Source organism: Protomyctophum parallelum (assembly GCF_964188405.1).
Source record: "Protomyctophum parallelum genome assembly, chromosome: 12".
Lineage (NCBI taxonomy): Eukaryota > Metazoa > Chordata > Actinopteri > Myctophiformes > Myctophidae > Protomyctophum > Protomyctophum parallelum.
The window spans coordinates 30,922,232-30,941,178 of NC_139712.1; the positions used below are offsets into that span (position 1 = coordinate 30,922,232).

Below are 18,947 nucleotides of genomic sequence, written 5' to 3' on the forward strand. Positions count from 1 at the left end.
TTGTGATTAGTTGTAAGAACCTTTCAATGTCACCGACTTCAAATACTTTAATACAAAAATCAGCGCTTAGAAAACAAAATCATTGGGAGTCTACAAAATAACCTCGAGTCTAAACAAATTCAGTGATTTCAACAATAAAACAATGATGGCTGTGGTACATTTACAACACAAATAGAAGCATGTCACCTTACACAATACATCCTTTTAGAGTTATGCATGCCGCAATGACGCCAAGACTGAATTCCAGGAGTCTTCAAAAACATTGAAATACAATATATGGACAGACAATCTGCATGTGTGGTTGGTTAGTTTCTTAACAGGAGGGCCAAATTAGATCGGGGTGATGAGGAGTCTGAACAAAATTGGCACCGTTACAGTATCAGACGGCTTAAGAAAAAACTGGTACAGTATAATATCGACATTCATTGAATTTACACCACAGAGACCCAATTGGCTGCAGCTCACGTTATTAGTATATACAACTAAAAATAACACTTTCACTGACATAATTTGATCATGTTGCCTCCATTTCAATTACATTTTATTCCATCAAAAGCTGATATACTTATATTCACATGGAATTAAGGAAACGGCTTGATTGGGAGAATGCTCTATTGCTCTATGCTGAATCTGAATTGTGCAGGAACGCAGTAATGTACGTACATCCTTCAGTTTATGCCAAAACCATCTCTTTGGAAAGTCCCCAAAAAGACTGCAAACAGAGGGCAGTTCAATCTTTAAAAAAAACATTATTCTTTTATACCTAAATTATGCTCTGTCGTGCGACAAACGTTATGACTCGGGGCTTTTACACATTTCATATATGTTCCCCCCCACCCGCCCGCCCGCTCATATTATAACACCAAAAATAAACTAAAATATATATATATATTTCTTTTCCATTTATCTGCATTTATCGATGAAGGGAAGAAGAACATTCTGTCATATCATAAAGAAGCACGTACGGCTGTGCAACTTATGGAGTCAGTCTGCCGTTAAAGGAGTAGTTCACGCAAGAAATTACTTGTTCTTTTCTATCAATTACACACACCATAAAGCCTTGAGTTTTTGGTTTTCGTCGCATTCCTGAGCCAATAATCATAAAATGCATTAAAAAGAAAAATATGTCTCAGGACAGGAGTGCAAACAAAAACAAAAACATTCTCCATGAATTCAAGGCTCCATGAAAAAGAAGTAATTTCGAGGGGTGAACTATCCACTTTAATTTCTTCTGAGGGGGACGATATGACTGAATAAATAAAGCGGCGAGTGGTCTCGGCACGCTGCGGGCAGCGCGCGCCACCTCTTCAGTCGGCGTAGTGCATGATGGACTCCACGTAGTTGCCCGGGAAGAGGCCAGTGGTGCCGCCGCTGACGCCCTCATACCAGCCGTCGTCGTTCTTCTTGATGATGTAGATGATGGCGCCCTCCATGAACGACAGCTCGTCGTCCTTGTCCTTGCAGTAGTCGTAGATGGCGACCACTGAGGAAAAAGGGAGAGGGTGTCGTTATCGTTTCACGTTTTTAGGCCCTTGGCAGATGATTAAGGCCTCACTCACACTGTTGCAACATGCATACAACATTTGTCTTGTCCGTGTTTAATGGCCGCCCCAATGCATTTCCAATGGAAGTCACATGGTTTGACAAAACATTTTTGTTTGATGCGGGGGAGGGGGGCACAACACAGCCATCAAACAAAAATGTTTTGTGCGGCTTCGTACACACATAAAGAACAACTGTGCTGTGTTCGGCCTGTGTTTCATGGTCGCCCCAATGCTTTTCCAATGGAAGTCACGTGTTTGACCAAACACTTGTGTTTGATTGCCCCCCTCCCCCCATCACACACAACTGTTTGGTTAAACCACGTGACTTCCATTGGAAAAGCATTGAGGCGGCCATGAAACACGGACAGCACAGAGCATGTTCGTCTGATATGTGTGTACGAAGCCTCAAACCATGTGACTTCCATTGGAAATGCATTGGGGCGGCCATTAAAACACGGACAAGACACAAGACATGCAACAGTGTGAGTGAGGTTAGTGTAAACACCTGGAGGGAACATAACTTATTATTATGATTTATAACGCAGTAAAGGTGTTACAGTATACAGTATACAATTATTTAAAAAATCTTGAAAAACACACACACACCAGCATATCAAATGTAGGTAAAAGAAAATGCGTTTTTTTTTACTTGAGTCGTGACCCATAAAAATTGGACAAATGGGCGACGGCCCAGTGTTTGGGTAATAAGATATAGGGCTCCTTTTGAGCGCACCTTTTTCTTTTTTTTTCTTTTTTTGCGGCTTACGCCTTTTATTTTTATTTTTTTTTTTTGAAGGGACAGACAGTAGGCTGACAGGAAACGGGAGAGAGATGGGGGAAGACATGCAGTAAAGGCCGTGTCGGGCTCGGGAGTCGAACCCGCGGCACACTGCCAGACTGGATTACCAGTCGGGTGCCCAGACGGTTACGCCACCGCCTGGGCCGAGCGCACCTTTTTCAATGTAGTTCTTGGGCGCCCACAAGGGGTCTCCGTCTGCGTAGGGGTCATTGTAGTGCACCACGGCCGCGTCGGGGTCTGCGTCCTCCTCCCCCTCCTCGTAGTCCACGGGAGGTGGGGGCGGAGGGGGCGGGGAGTCATCAAACAGGGGCAGGTCGTCTGGAGGGGGAGGGGGCGGCGGAGTGGGCGTGTCTGCAACTGGTGGAAGAGCAATGGATGGAGAGAGAGAGAGAGAGTCAGATTATGGGTGAACATGGCTCATTAATATTCTTAGCTTCTTTTTTTTTTCATAAATGTTTTTATCCCGCGATTTTGCAACCCATTTTTTCACCCGGTGCCAATTGCCTAAGGTGTAATCCTGGGCGCTACTCCCCCTCTGCAAACCTCGGGAGAGCCCCAAACTGAGCTCATGCTTCCTTCAAGGCATGAGGAGTGAGCAGGCCGCTTCTTATCACCTGACAGGGGGGGGGGGGGGCTTCCCCGGCAGGACGTAGCGCGTGGGAGGAACACTATTCCAACCAGTTCCTTTCCCCTCCATCAGGCGCCCCAGGGGGAGGCAGTATAGAGACCAGGATTGCTGCATGTTTTTTGTGAGAGTACCTACCCTAGGGGACACGGGGAGAATATGCACACTCCGCACAGAGCCCTTTCGCCAACCCCAACTAGGGTATGGGCGCTGATGACACGGAGGCTGATGACACGCCCAGGCGGCAGGCACCCACAGCATTCCCAGCGGGAATCGAACCGAAACCTTGCTGTGAGGCAACAGTGCTACCGACTGCGCCACCGTGCTCCCTCCATGGCTCAGAATTGACGATATTCACAGTACAGCGACATTAAGTCAACCTATCTTCATATAAATGGTCCTCACTAATGCTCATTATAATATGTTGTCTACTTCAGAAACCCAACTACACTCATGCTTTCCAAGGTGTGATTTGGGCTGGGAGGAGGAGTAGGACTAAGGCCCTATACGTCCTCTCTGGGGGGGGGGGGGGGGGTGACTGATGAATGAATATCAACAACCTAATACATCCTGATACTGGGGGGTCAAATTATGACAGTCAAAAAACACTGTTTGAAAGTACATCCTGATACAAGTTTTTTTTTTTATACCATATTATCGTGAGCATTTGTGATGATCAATTACATGAAGATGCGTGAAGTCGTCCTTTAAATTTATACTCTTATTTCATCCCGAGTATGAGGTTAGAGCAAAATGGTGGCTGTGTGAATATTGTCAAAGGGGCTTTTCCCCCCCGGTCATGTCGAACATATCAGGAAGAACTCCATAGGCCCTGGCCTGTACACATACTCCACATGCTACCAAGCATTTTGGTATAATAAGACGGCAAATACATCATGCATAATAATCTTAACCCATTCTGACCGGGCACCCATTTTGGTGTCAGCATCATGTTATGCTTTAGCTATTTAAAAATAGCAGATCTACAAGCTCATATCGCGCCACCGAGTGGCGCGATACGAGCTTGTAGGTCTGCTATTTTTTTGAAAAATCGAAGAGCGACTGACATTTTTAGTATCTGATCTCAGGTCAGAAAGGGTTCATCAGACCAGTGTGTGTCCGGCGGAAACCTCGTATGAATCTGATCTCAGGTCAGAATGGGTTAAATGGGGGGGGGGGGAGCGTACATGCAAAAGCGTGTATGCCAGGTAGCAGGAGATACAACATTGTGATAAACATCCTGCATAAAGTTCCTCTGTCCATTTTAACATAAAGCTTTTTCAAGTGTTTTAGACTGTAATATATCCCTGCTGATTTGACTAGCTCATGATAATTAGTAAATGCAGTGGGGAAGGAAAAATCGTAAGTCACAAACAGCTGATCTTCAATTAATATCAGTGTAGTCTGATTATTATTGGCATGATCTCATAGATTCTCCAGACATAAGACAACTGTCAGTATAAAACATTGCATTGCTATTGCAAGATATTGGTTTGTATCCACAAAATGCCAACAGGGGGCAGTAGAATGTACCCTGGAATTCCATAATAATACCACTACTTTTATTTTAGGACAAGATCATCCATACACATTAAATGTATTTTGTTGTTAATTGGAATGAAACTCCCAAAACAAGGATTTTAAGGTCTGCCAGGTCAGTTCACTTACAGAGCTTGTAGATTGGCTATTTGAACTATTTAATAAGGGGTAAAGCACTGGCGAAAATAGGGCCCCAAGTCTCTAATCTGTGGTTACCCCCTCTATTTATTTTCAATTTTTGCATTCTTGAAGCTTAGATGCACCTCTTCTTTTATTGCCGTGCTGCTGCTATGACAACTGAATTTCCCTCACAGTGTGATCAATAAAGGTCTAATCTACGCGATGATTGAACCAGTCAGATACCTTTTTACTAACAAAATACCGTCTTTGATGATTGCATGTTAGTAATGCAGCATTGATGACGAGGGTGGGACACACATTCTAGTCTAGACAGACAAAGACAGAGAAGGGGAACAAGCACAATGCATGCAGAGGTGTGTTGTGTATAGAGACAGGGGGAGGGGTTAGGTAGGACGGAGCGGATGATGAAATCGATGGATGTCTTGTCTGGGCTCTTCTCTGCACTTACTGCTCTCCTGCATCCTGGCCACAAAGCCAGTCAGTGGGATCTGTGGAGTCAGCTGGGCCATGGGTGGAGGAGGTGGGGCGATAGACACTGAAAGCCAGCACGGAGAGACAGAGAGAGAGACAGAGAGAGAGAGAGAGAGAGAGAGAGAGATACAGAGAGAGACAGAGAGAGACAGAGAGACAGAGACAGAGAGAGAGAGAGAGAGAGAGAGAGAGAGATACAGAGGAAAGAATGGGAGCGAAAGAGTGAAAGGCAGAGGGAAAGTGTGTGGATGACATTGGAGAAGGGAGGAAGAGAAACGACAGCCAATCAGTCACCAAGAATGGGATAGGATACTGTTAAAGGAATGATTCACCCAAACCAATGACGTATTTTTCTATCAATTACTCACCCCATGAAGTATTGAAGAAAAAATAAATCCCCCCACATTCCTAAACCAATAATAATTTTTCCGTAGAGCAGCCATTGATTTATTGGCATAGGAATGAGACAAAAAACTAAAATAAAATCAATAAGTTCAATGCTTCATGGCGTGTGATATTGATCGAAAATAAGTATTGTTTTGTGTGAACTACACCTTTAAAAAAAGTGCTTTCCCAATCCCAAGCAAACAATACTGACAGAGAAGACGGAGAAGAGGGAACAAGTATAAACCCACACAAAATCCCAGTGTATAGTGAGATTAGACAACATCCACCACACCCAGACAGCCAGTGGAATGTGAACAGGGGTGACACGGTGGGATTAGACACACGTGCCGTGCGGTGACAGTGACACTATGGTGCTGCTGCAAAGTTGGAGTGATGTTTGCTGTGACCGTGACGGGATTTCCTCATGGTATCTGCTGGTCACAGAGATTTGGACGATAAACTCCCGGTGGGATTAACGGCAGCGTGGGATTTGTCCTCGTTCACACTAAAGGCATTAAGCAACGACTAGTCGACTAGTAAATCTACTAGTCGACCTTGTTGGTACTAGTTGAAGAAAAAATGTAATAAATAAATCCCGATTTTGTAGGCCTCGAGATCAGGTAGATTATAGTTATAGTCACCAATGTACACAGTTTTTAAAAGTACAAATATTTATTTCCAAAAAAAGAAAAAGATAAACTTTTTATTATTTTTTATTATAATAGGTAGTTAAACAACTAGTCGACTAGTCTACTAGTAAACTAGGCAACTAGTCAACTAGTAAAAATGACTAGAAGTGAATGCCCTAGTTCACACAGCAAAATATATTGAGTGTTGATTTAACCCATTAAGATCTGAGGACCTGATTCTACGACTTCTAAATCAAAACAGTTTTCTGAACATGTATTTCTATGTCAGTGGTTCTCAAAAACTGACGCCCATCTAAAAATATTTTGTTCTAGGGACCCCCAGAAGCAAAGATTTGAGTTAAAAATGTTTGCTGTAAAAGAATATACATATATATATATATATATATATATTATACACACACACACACACACACACACACACACAAAGATTTGCACATGTTTTCAGGATTAAAAAAAAATAGCAGATTTACAAGCTTGTAGTGCCGATGAGCTATGATCTGATATGATCTTCTATTTTTCCAACAACTAAAGACTAAAGAAAATGGTTAAAAGCTAAAGGTGACACAGATGCGTTCCAGGTATTAACTCAGACTTGTTGAGGTGTGTGTGCGCTGTGCACCCATTTAACCCACCCTTGGACCAATCCAAATTAAATGACTACTTATGACCAGAGGGAGTCGCTGTTCTGCACAATACCATGGCAACTAAAATTAGCCTGGCTAATAAGCCAGACAGAATCAGCCGTTGGCAAAAAAAAATTGCCTGCGGGCACACGACAGTGTGATTTGAGTCTGGCTTATTAGAATACCGATGAACCCAATTAGTGGGACATGGTCAGTAATGGCCATTGTAATGTACGTTTTATAGCATAACCGATCTTTATGCATTCGTCCAACACATTCCTCCAACTGTAAATAAATAAATGTATTAATCTAATTTTGATATTATGTACACAGGGCATATCAGTTCAGGGTTGATGCCCGTTACAGGTTTAAGAGTTAATTGCCTTTCATACGTTTCCCCTTTCCTTCTATTTCAGATGTCACAGTCTTGTCACTGTGACGCTGGTCTAAAATCTTACAGGTCGAGGTCTCCCCATGAGGTTCCAAAACACTAAGTTTAGAACACTGATGTGTTCAGTTAAAGTAAAACCTCTTATCTCCATATTGTAGCTTTTTGCATTTTTCGCAGATTAATGCCCTACTTAATCATACTACAGCGTCACACAGAAGCATCAAAAGCAAGTCACAGGACAGAAGGAACCCAAAAATAACACCCCCCCCCCCAAAAAAAAAAAGAAGAAAATAGAGAGAGAACAAAAGTCAGTGAACACCTTTGGATGCGTGTCACCTTGTACCACATTACAGTGGTGTGTGTGGGGGGGGGGGGGGGGTGTAGGCCTCGTCTGTTTGGAGGTAAAGTTGTAACTTTAACATAGCTATAACTCTCACATGTAACATACACTTGAAGCGCAACATTGTTGCTACTAAGTCATTGTCAAAAAGAGTCAAAATCGTGTGTCTACCACATACACACACAAACCTGTGTGCGTGTGGGGGGGCTCAGCTATTGACAGATATAAGAAGTGGGGGCTCCATGGAGAAAAGGTTCAGAACCACTGGAAGGAAGTATGTGACTAATGAGATTAGTGCTAAGACGAAAAACAAAAGCTGTGTGCTGCACAGCAGTACCTTATTACATGGGATAGGGAAGAAGAGTGGCACAAAGGAAGACTGGGCACCTCGACGTACTGTAAAATTCTATTCTGTCCAAAATAAGTCTAAACCAACTACATCATTCTCAGATGTAGGTTTTGTAGCAATTGTAGAAATATTAGGCCTTATCAATGTTCAATCATGATATCACACACACACACACACACACACACACACACACACACAAACAGTCTCACACACACACAAACACTTACATTTTGTACCAAATAGCCAATTTTACATCGACGTCCCACTCTTCCTTAATGAATGTTACCCTTCAAAGTATGCTTTTAGGTGAGGCCAAAAAGCTGCCAAGTCCACGTCTATCATACACAGATATTGACTGTCTGTCTGTGTTGTATCTGGTGGAGAATCCAAGGACAAGGCGTTACCACATCAATACTAAAGACATCCCAACGTGAGACGAAGCAAAAAGCCTTAAGGCTGCACTTTCAGACTTCACAGAAAGCAGAAAGTCAATAATTCCTTCAGAAATTCAAGCTTGACCTTCAGGAGGACTAGCAGCAGCGTTGTATTCAGTATTTATTCAATACTAACTGCTGCTCTGCCTTGTTACGTTTGCCTGAAGCCGTGAACTTTGTCGGTGCTAAAAAAAATAGCCTTTGGCTTGATATCTTTTTGATATCGAAAGTTCAGTCGGCCGCGTCGGACGCGACAGCAGACTTTGGGCGACAGACGCTTTCCAACACTTACCACCATCAACGTCGTCGGTGTGGTGGACCTTAACAAGGCTTGAAAATTGGGGGGTGTGGGGGGGGGTTGTCTTACTTGAGTTCTGACCATAGCCCGGGGTGCCTCCATTAATGTGAGGCTGCTGTAGCTGCTGCTGCTGTTGCTGCTGAAGCTGCTGTAGCTGCTGTTGTTGCTGAAGCTGAAGCTGCTGCTGCTGCAAGGAGTACTGGGAGGTGACCGACGGCGCCCGCCTGTAGGTGCCCGTGGCCGAAACCATAGAAACGGAGGAGTTTGAGGAGTTGTGCCGCGAGATCTGCCGCGAGATGGTCCCGAACTGGGACATGGGAGCGGGGCCCAGACCCGGCCCGGGGGCAACAACTAGAAGAAAACACCCAGGAATGGATGGGGAAAGGATGGGGGGTTAGAGGAGGACGGGGGAGGGGCAGGGGGGGGGGGGGGGGGTTAGGAAGGGGGATGAGTGGAGGATGAAAGAGAGGAGAAACAGAGTACCCGGAATATGATTAGTAAGATTGCAAAGGAACAGATTCTTATTTCACTATTTAACCACATGAACACTCAGTCCCTATTCTTGGTATAGGCCAAAATTCAGTGAAAGCTCTACAAGCTCACAATGCGTCATGTTGTGACGCATTGTGAGCATGTAGATCGGTTATTTTTTGGCAAGGAGACTTTTGTGTAGAGTGGAAAAAAGGGAGGGTGCCAAGTATTCAGGGTTTAAGTGGTTAAAAAAACATTGATCAGGTGCCCTAACCTGCAGAGAAGATTCCAACATCATCATCCACCAATGAGATCACAGGGAGAGAGAGAGAGCAATGGGGAAAAGCCAACATAAATCATTGCATTTTGGTAATAGTGTTAAAAAAGGCATATATCAGAGAGCACCACTGAACAACACAACTCCCCCCGAGGGAACCGTAAAATAGACCTGCACTTCAGATGCACTTAAGACTTTTAACCAGACAGAATGGCACAGAAGAGGCTCAGATAACCCAGAGAGAGCAGCAGAGGAAAGCTAATAGAGGCAAAAACACAGACTGCCCTTGGGCTGATCTCGCAGGCTACGAACAAGCTCTGTTTTTAAGCATCATGCTCTTTCCTCTGAATTCTTCCTGCTTTACAGTCACAGGTGGCCACTGTAAGGAAGCAAGACGGTCGGAGAGGTATATTGTCGAAATCCGCCCGATCGTGGAATCTATACCCGTTTCACAACGCACTCAAAGTTCTAGGGTAGGTACCCTCACCAAAAACATGCAGTTATCCTGGTACACTATACTGCCTCCCCCAGGTCAGCTCAGCCACCTGATGGAGGGGAAAGGAACTTGTTGGAATAACGTGTTCCTTCCTACCAGGGTAACTCCCCCCTGTGAGGTGATAAGAAGCAGGCAAGTGAATATATTAACCCATATTAAAATGCCCTTCAAAGTGTTGAGATTTCCGAGGGCAACAGGCCAACGTTAGATCTTGGACCGTTCACGTGCTGCCATGCCAGACTGCATCTATTGACAAAGCTGAGCATGTATGTGTGGTGTGTGTGTGTGTGTGTGTATGTGTGTGTGTGTGTGTGTGTGTGTGTGTGTGTGTGTGTGTGTGTGTGTGTGTGTGTGTGTGTGAGAGATAGAGAATAAGAGAAAGAAGGGCAGAGAGGAAGGCTGAGCGATTCGTTTTGTATTACTTGGGCATTTCCTGTTGACACTGCTAGATAACAGAACAGCCCCCGCACACGAGAGAAAGACTGTTCTGAAGGCGGTGTCTGTCCAGTCCAACCAAAGCGTTTCACAGCTGAAAACACAAGTCACTCTCCAAAAAAGAAAAACGCTTCCAAACACCCGCGTTGAAAATATTTGAACTCTCGGCAAGCAGATACAAAAATGCCACACATGAATGCTACAGTATGTAGTGTATGCAACTACAGTATGTATACATATTGCATATTGCAATATACAATTGTGTTGATTTTTCATAGATGGCTTCATAGACTTGTTTGACAACAGTATCATCAGTGTGTGTTGGATTCATGTTAACGTGTATTTTGTATGTGACATTTAACCACCGTTAAACCGTCAATACTTAGTAAACGTGATCTTTGGCTCTATACTTGGCTTCCTGTTTATGGGTGGGACCAAAGGAAATGGGGACTCAAGAACATAGCAGCAGACAAACCTACAGATAGACTTCATGACTTTCCTTTTATTCCCCCTCTACCTTGTATAGTAGATTTGCTATTTTAACGTGTTTGGCACATAACAAAGTATAAATCCCTGTTAAGGCGAAACATCGACAGCCACCAGAACTCATCGATCGGTGAACTGGTGTTTTCAAGTGATCATTCATGAAATTCATAATAATACAGGAGAATCTTTCAAGGATTTTATGTCAACATGAAAGGCTCTTGCTACAACCATAATTACAAGCATAAGTTAGTTTATATAGTGATGACATAATACAATCTTGTGACGCTCAATTATTTGCGAGTGAATGAATCTCACCAATAATAATATAATTTATTTGAGAAAAGGAAGAAACATTTGAGACACAGTACTGTACCTGCATAGAAGAAGTCTCTAAATCTCCATAGGTGTATGAATTTTTGCATAATAAACTGTATAAATACGCCTTCATCCAGTCTGTAATAAGGCCTACATATTATATATTCTTTTTTTTTTAAAGATATTTTTTTGCGGCTTACGCCTTTTATTGATTTTTGAAGGGACAGATAGTAGGCTGACAGGAAACGGAAGAGAGATGGGGGGATGACATGCAGTAAAGGCTGTGTCGGGTCCGGGAGTCAAACCCGCGGCACACTGCGACTGGATTACCAGTCCGGTGCCCAGACCGTTAAGCTACGGCCTGGGCCCATATTATATATTCTAATTAATTTAATTGCATTTGTCTCACGGTCATAATATGCACATTTTAAGTTGAACACTCAAGCCCAAACTGGTCAGGTCGGGACAAAAAGGTTTTTTTAAGGTCAACCGTACTGATGCATTTCCTTGCAACTCAATGAGTTGCATTGATGTGGTTTACCTTAAAAAACCTTTTGTCCCGACCCGACCCTGGTGTGGTTTGGGCTCTAGGCTTAATAATATAACAGGCTATTTCATTGGCTGGCTTAGAGACTTCTTTGTGAAACTTATTATGATTGGAAGAGAATGAGGAAGTACCACCACCACCCAATCACCAGAGTGTATAGAAACAACACTGTGGACTGTGATTTGGACAGAAAGCCAGACCCCCCCCCCCCCCAAACACACACACACACCACACACACACACACACACACACACACACACACACACACACACACACACACACACACACACACACACACACACACACACACACACACACACACACACACACACACACACACACACACACACACACACACACACACACACACACACACACACACACAAGCAGTCTTACACATAAAACATCTCTCTTTCTCTCTCCCTCTCTCAAACACACACAGACCCCCGCGGTCACAGACTCTCCTTCATGCATGGCTGTCATGAGAAGACAGACCCCCCCAGAGTGGACCAACGGCCGGTCATATCCACCACCCAGAGAGAGAGGCTGGCGGTGGTCCGTCTCAGAGGCCTCAAGGAGGAGGATGAGGGGAGCCTCACCTGCAGACGGCGCTGCCACTGGGGGGGCACTACTGAGCCCCCCCGGCAGAGGAGGAGCTGGTGGTGGTGGAGGAGGTGCAGGAGGAGGAGGTGGGGGAGGGGGCGGAGGAGCGCCCGGAGGAGGCGACCATGTGGGGGAGGAGATGGGGACTGAAACGAGTCGAACCCCGGCCCAAACAAATAAGAATGTTAGGTGGATGGATAGGCTGGCGTACTGTAGGTGCTGCTGGTGCTATTAAATCAATGGTCTTCAACCCTTTTCATATCGAGGTCCCATTATTTATTCTGCGTTAGAGCCACAGAGCACCATTTGATGAGATGTATCCTCTGATACATTGTCGTTGTGCACAAGTCTATGCCGTATTGATGCGGTACCATAGGAGATAAGTTAACAGGAAAACGTTGATCAAAATAACAATTCGGTCAATTGTAAATTCAGTAATGCAGATGTTCAACAATAAGTTAACTCTTGAGAGCATCAAATGAAACCAGATAGACCTGAAAATAGGGTCCATTTGGTTTCATTTCACACTCTCAAGAGTTATAGATTTATAAGGGTCCATTTGGTTACCAACTCTCCATCATTTAGCTGGGGACCACCTGGAACCCCCTCAAGGACCATTGGTGGCCCCCAAACCACTGGCTGAGAACACATATTGGTGCTATTAGAAATTATTACACGGCTTAGTTGAATGCTTGATCCTGATTGGTCAATCAGTGTGTTATTTCTTGATAATGACCGTTTCGCTCTATAGCCTCTATGGCTGCGCTGCTTGGATTTGATGCTGCATCCAACATGACAGCCATGTAAACAAACACACCATGTCATTTACAACCAAACGTTGCTCTCAAGAATGTTTTTGAAAACATTTGAAGCGAGAAATAGACGATGCAGTAACCACAAATTGATTCTATTTGATCAACTCGTGCGACACTTACAGTATGGAATACTCTCATATCATTAAGCAAGGAAATACCTCGTTCTTACCTCTTAATACCTCGTGACCCTTGGGTCAATTTATTAATAAAGTAGCCATGTAATAAGCGGGATAATGTATGATGTGGCGGTAGTAATGCCCTTCAGAATGATTAAACACCTCAACTTCATTTAGACCCCTTATTTTTAGGGGGGGGGGGGTACTTTGCAGTATGCAGCATACAGTGAGTGTTGCCATGGTGATTAGTTTACTGGCAGAGCGGTGGCCCGTTGTACACTGAAATAAGCGCACACATACACACACACAGGTTTGCATTATTATACCTGTGAATCGTTTTAGAACAACAATTTTAGCCATAACTATCACACACACACACACACACACACACACACACACACACACACATGCACACGCACACGCACACGCACACACACACACACACACACACACACACACACACACACACACACGACTTGTTCATAAAGAACAGCAATCTAAATAATTTCACGCCTCACAGGAAAGTAACTCAGCACATTTACTGTACTTGAGTACAATTTTGATGGTATTTACCTTTAGTATTTCAAATGACCAACACTTTTACTTACTCCACTACATCTCGGATCCAAATATTGTACTTTTACAGTTTTTTACTGTTACAGCCATTTGAAAATAGCCAATCTACAAGCATTATAGATCTGCTATTTCCAAAAGATTTGTATACATTTGAAAACTTAAGAAATGGGACATTCTGCACAATAAGTACTTTTACTTTAGGTACTTTTGATGCCAATACTTTTGCACTCGTGCTCGAGTACATTTTGAACTCTGGACTTTCACTCGTAACAGAGTATTTCTACATTGCAGGATTGATACGTACATATACTCGAGTACAAAATGTGAGTCATCTTTTCACCACAGCAGCACACGCTTGGCCTATTTACAGAGCGAGGTAGCAAATCAGCTGTGCTTTAGAACACAATGGGCCAGGGCATAATCCCCGTCTGGTAAACGTAGGCTTTGTGTCGTGTGCTCTTAAAGCACCACCCCCCCCCCCCCCCCCCCCCCAGATGCAAAGTAAATTCATACTTTCAGTTACAGTCTGACGTCATTTAGTAAATGACATCATATACACATCCTACATGGGTCACGTTCTTTTACCCATTCTGAATTCCCATATAGCGGTACATTATTTTTGAGGGGCACCGGCCACAGGTTTAACGTTTGTCTTTAGTTCAATATTTGTTTAATAAACGCCATTGACAATGAAGGGGGACACTTACGTCATTTTGTCCCTCATTACGTCAATTGTCTCTTTATTTGTTAATGGAATTTAATGTTTGTGTTGGCACCGTTTGTTTTACATCACCATTACATCACCTAATCAACATGAGTTAGACTTTAATACATTAGCGCCCCTCACTTCACACGGGTGTGGTTTTTATTTATTTAATGTTGTATATATTGGGGGGCTTTTTCTGTCTTTATTGATAGATGAACAGTAGGCTGACAGGAAATGGGGAGTGTGACACGCAGCAAAAGCTTTCAGGATCGGGAGTCGAACCCATATAATTTTATCTCGTCAAGTAAGAACTGAACAAAAATGATCCGGGCGGTTTTACTCAGCAATGATATTTTGATGTAGGCCTCTGGGATATTATTGTACCGTCAGACACACTTTCCAATAGGTTGACAGACACACTCAAGCCCCTTTCTCACCGGGGTTGAACCGGGTCGGTTCTTTTTACCCCGCCTAATATTGAACCAGTTCAGAGTGTTTCCACTGAAAATGAATTAGTTCAGAACCTTAGAAGTTGCTTCAGAGCTGGAACCAAAATATGTGCGCCGGTTCTGTGAAAGCACCATGGTTCCAAGAATCTAGAATGGAACCAGTTCTAGAACCAAAGTTATCTTGGTGGAAAAGGGTCCTCACACACACACACAGGTAAGATAAGACAATAATGTTAAGCATCCTGATTTGACACATTGGTCACAGCTGTGTGTCTCTCACCTGGTCCAGGGTTTGGGAGGGCGGGGGTTGGCACTGCGATGGGCATGCCAATTCCACTGCTGCCACTGTTCTCCCTGCTGCCAGTGCCACTGCCTCCACTGCTACCACTGGAGGATGAGAGAGAGAGAGAGAGAGAGCATTTTCTAATTTAGGGCAGTCTGCCATAACTACACACAGACGGTATCAAAGCAGTTAGGCACACTTATACACACACACACACACACACACACACACACACACACACACACACACACACACACACACACACACACACACACACACACACACACACACACACACACACACACACACACACACACACACACACACACACACACACACACACACACACACACACACACACACACACACACACACACACACACACTCCTGTGTCCCATTTAGAGGGAGAACATGCTTCACACACACAGACAGACAGACACAATTGTGCCATGCATGCCTTTGCATGGAACTCATGGATTCACACGTTGACGTATAGGAAGTCAATAAGCGAGACGACTGCCAGGAATAGCCCAGGAATGTCAGCATGTCCAGTATGCCTGAGCCTGCAACGCCCTGTGCGGCCTCCAGGGGTCTCTGTTACAGCAGTGTTGCCATATCAACTTTGAGCTTTGTTTAGTAAATAATAGTTCCTGTTACGTTTCAAAGATATTTCACATTTATCCCAATATATATATATATATATATATATTATTTTTTTAAATGCTATGTAACGTATGTAGCTTTAAAGCATTCAAGTCGCTTCCTTTGTATTGGGATTGATTGCTTTAGCTTTCTCTTGCAAAATCTGGCAACACTGCCAGGTGATCTTGAGATCAATGGCGAGGCCTGCTATATCCTCTCTCTCTCCCGCTCACCCCCGACTGGCCCCGTTATCCCTGTTATCCCTGCTATTCCATTGATCCCTCGATCCCTCTCACCCTTTATCTCTCATCGCTATCAGGCCTTCCTCTGACTCCCCTCATCCCTGACCTGCAAAGTGATCTTCTTCCATCCCAAGAACCCCCTCCTCCTAATTCCTTCTGTTCCAAGTCAACCCCTTCCTGCACATCTGTCTGTCTATGCAAGCATCTATCGCATAATTAATTGTTTTATCCCTCATTTGAGATCCATAGTAAGGCCTTACGGCAGTGTGTGTGTGTGTGTGTGTGTGTGTGTGTGTGTGTGTGTGTGTGTGACTGTGTGTGTGTGTGTGTGTCATGCATTTACAGTGATTGAGATTGGCTATTTTCGGTGTGCGACGGACTATAAATCACCCTTAAAGGGGATAAAGGGGCTGAGCGATATCTCGTCTAGCTCTGCCATCAACACATGTTGGATTTATCCATTCTGATTCCATTCCTCATCGTCCCCTCCGGACTCTATTTACTCCATTTCCTTCCTGGCCATCTTCACCCCAACGCCCAGCCCGGTTTTCTTCCCACTCCATCTCACGTCTTTCTTTCGAAATGGTTGTCTATGAAATAAAGAGCACCATCGCCCTTTTCTGTTCCACCTACACATGACCCCTCGGCTCTCTCCCTCGGTCCTGTTTCACATGCAGCCTCACGCTCTAGAGGTAGAGTTTCATATAAATCTCATCTCAACCTCTCTGTAATGCACACCCACCCACTCACAAACTTAAGAAGCTGTCCAAAGCCTTCTATATATATATATAAAAAAACAGAGAAAGAAGCTAAACTTGGCACTTGGTACACACACTCACTCACGCGCACACACCCACCCACCCACCCACCCACCCACACACACAAGTACGTTCATGCAAACACACACACACAAAATCCAGGACTCAGCTGAGGATGACGACGAAGAGTGATGAGCTGAATAAGCCGGGCTGGCTCAGAGGCTGTGTAATCAAATAGCGATGGCACCGCAATAACGGAGCATGCACAGGCCTCGAGACCCACTCCCACAATGGCCACCATGGTACCACACATTTAATTAATTTAAGGCACGGCCACTGGCAGCATGCACAGATACGTTTAAGGCTTCGGCTTCCGTGCTTTGAGCGGACATGCTAGACACTGCCCTGTTTGCTGCCCTCAGACAAAACTAATTAAAAGTACCAGAAGGACTTCGGAGTGCTGGCTATTTTTTTTAATATTTTCTTATTGTGAGTCTTTGTGAGCCAACTCAGTGTATGAGTAGCACGTCTTGGGTGTGGCAAGTCATGTGGTAGGTAGTGGGAGCTGATGGTAGGTGTTAACACCTGAGGGAATAGAGGGAATAGATAATAGTAGACTGACCAGATAGTGACAGGGCTGACTGACTAGTCATACTGATTATCTTTGCCAGAAATCATGATCTGTGGCAGAAAATACATTTCACGTTCATTCATTGCCTGCTGCTACTACAGCTTGGCCATTTTCAACTAGTTTTGACCTTGGCTCTAAATATACAATGAGAAGGAACTAATGTTTGACAATTACTCAGTATGATAATTCATGAATGGTGGCAATCACAATCAACAACTAAATGTGATTTATTATGCTATGCCAATACTGTGCAGTAATGCTGAACTATTCTGCTTCCATAACTTTTAATGAAGCCATTATTTTAATAGCGTGGAAAATTATAACTCATGGACGCAAGGCTCAGGAGGTATGTGAGAGAATGACAAAGTGAGGAGTGTGTGTGTGTGTGTGTGTGTGCGTGTGCGTGTGTGTGTGTGTGTGTGTGTCAGACATGCATGTGTGGGGAGAGGCCAGGGCAGGAAAACGAAGAGTGATGTAATATTTATGGGAATCACAGTCAGCATTACTGCCTTCTTAGCTAATGAAGTAAACTGCGGTCGCTCATAACTCAGATTTTCATGAAAGAAACTGTCGCCTTCTCTGACTTCAGCCATACTCGCATAACTCAAGATTCAAATTTGAGAGAGTCGTACTTTCACCGCTTCCTCTAGCAAAGAGCAGCAGTCTGCAGGTGTCTCCTCAGAGATTCAAACAGCGCTTTAGTTTTATTGCGTGAAATTGCTTTTGGAAATGTCATATTACGATATTGACGTGCTTCCTTCTCATCAATTAAAGCTAAATAAAATTGTGTGCGCGCGTGCGCGCACGCACACACACACACACACACACACACACACACACACACACACACACACACACACACACACACACACACACACACACACACACACACACACACAATGTACAATTAGATGTTTTAGTAATATGGTTCCTACAAGATTGAGTGGCTTTAACCTTTGCTTATATATGACATTTCCGACACCATTCGGGTTTTATGGAAGATGCTTCTGAATGCTCCAATCTTAAAATAATAACCGAAAATAGCCCATCTGCAATCTCTCAATGCGTGACAGAGGCATTGTAATTCGGCTATATTCGCTGTGGAACATGCTTCCATATAATACATGCCGTTTTCTATGGAATCAGTCGTGGCAACTGAGAACTTTAAGGGTTAGGCTACAGAGGCTACAGAGACACTCACTCTTTGTCTGTAGATCAAGAGAAAGTGTGAAAAGTGCTACTTCTGCAAAATGAAATACAAAGAATCGACAGGCTGTGCTTGTTTAATCACAAAAAATAGATCCTGAGAGGGAGGGGGGGGGGGGGGGAGGTGCAGCACAGCTGGTCACCAGCCTCGTCTGAGTGCGCTGGCCTGGGAGTATATCTGTACAGTTTGTGCATAACAGCGTGTACATGCACTTTCTTAATAGCCACTCTTTGTACTTCCTTGAATTCTTTCTTTTTTTACCTCTACATCAAATCTATTCACTGAAAATACCCAATTTACA

General features: G+C 43.9%; 1 protein-coding gene across 7 annotated transcripts in view; it reads right to left on the reverse strand.

Annotated features, from left to right (window-relative positions):
• Positions 1-849: 849 nt before the first annotated feature.
• abi1a (abl-interactor 1a) overlaps positions 850-18,947 on the reverse strand; it is a 69,513-nt gene continuing 51,415 nt past the window's right edge. Inside the window, exons 6-11 of one of the 7 annotated variants that reach the window (XM_083778523.1) lie at positions 15,164-15,270; positions 12,218-12,367; positions 8,661-8,942; positions 5,097-5,183; positions 2,497-2,700; positions 850-1,483 (exon numbers count right to left, since the gene is read on the reverse strand). In XM_083778523.1, coding sequence (XP_083634649.1) covers positions 1,308-1,483; positions 2,497-2,700; positions 5,097-5,183; positions 8,661-8,942; positions 12,218-12,367; positions 15,164-15,270 — 1,006 coding nt within the window. In that variant the 3' untranslated portion in view covers positions 850-1,307. The remainder of the gene's footprint in view (positions 1,484-2,496; positions 2,701-5,096; positions 5,184-8,660; positions 8,943-12,217; positions 12,368-15,163; positions 15,271-18,947) is intronic. The other 6 variants (XM_083778525.1, XM_083778526.1, XM_083778524.1 and 3 more) reach the window with 6 other exon arrangements.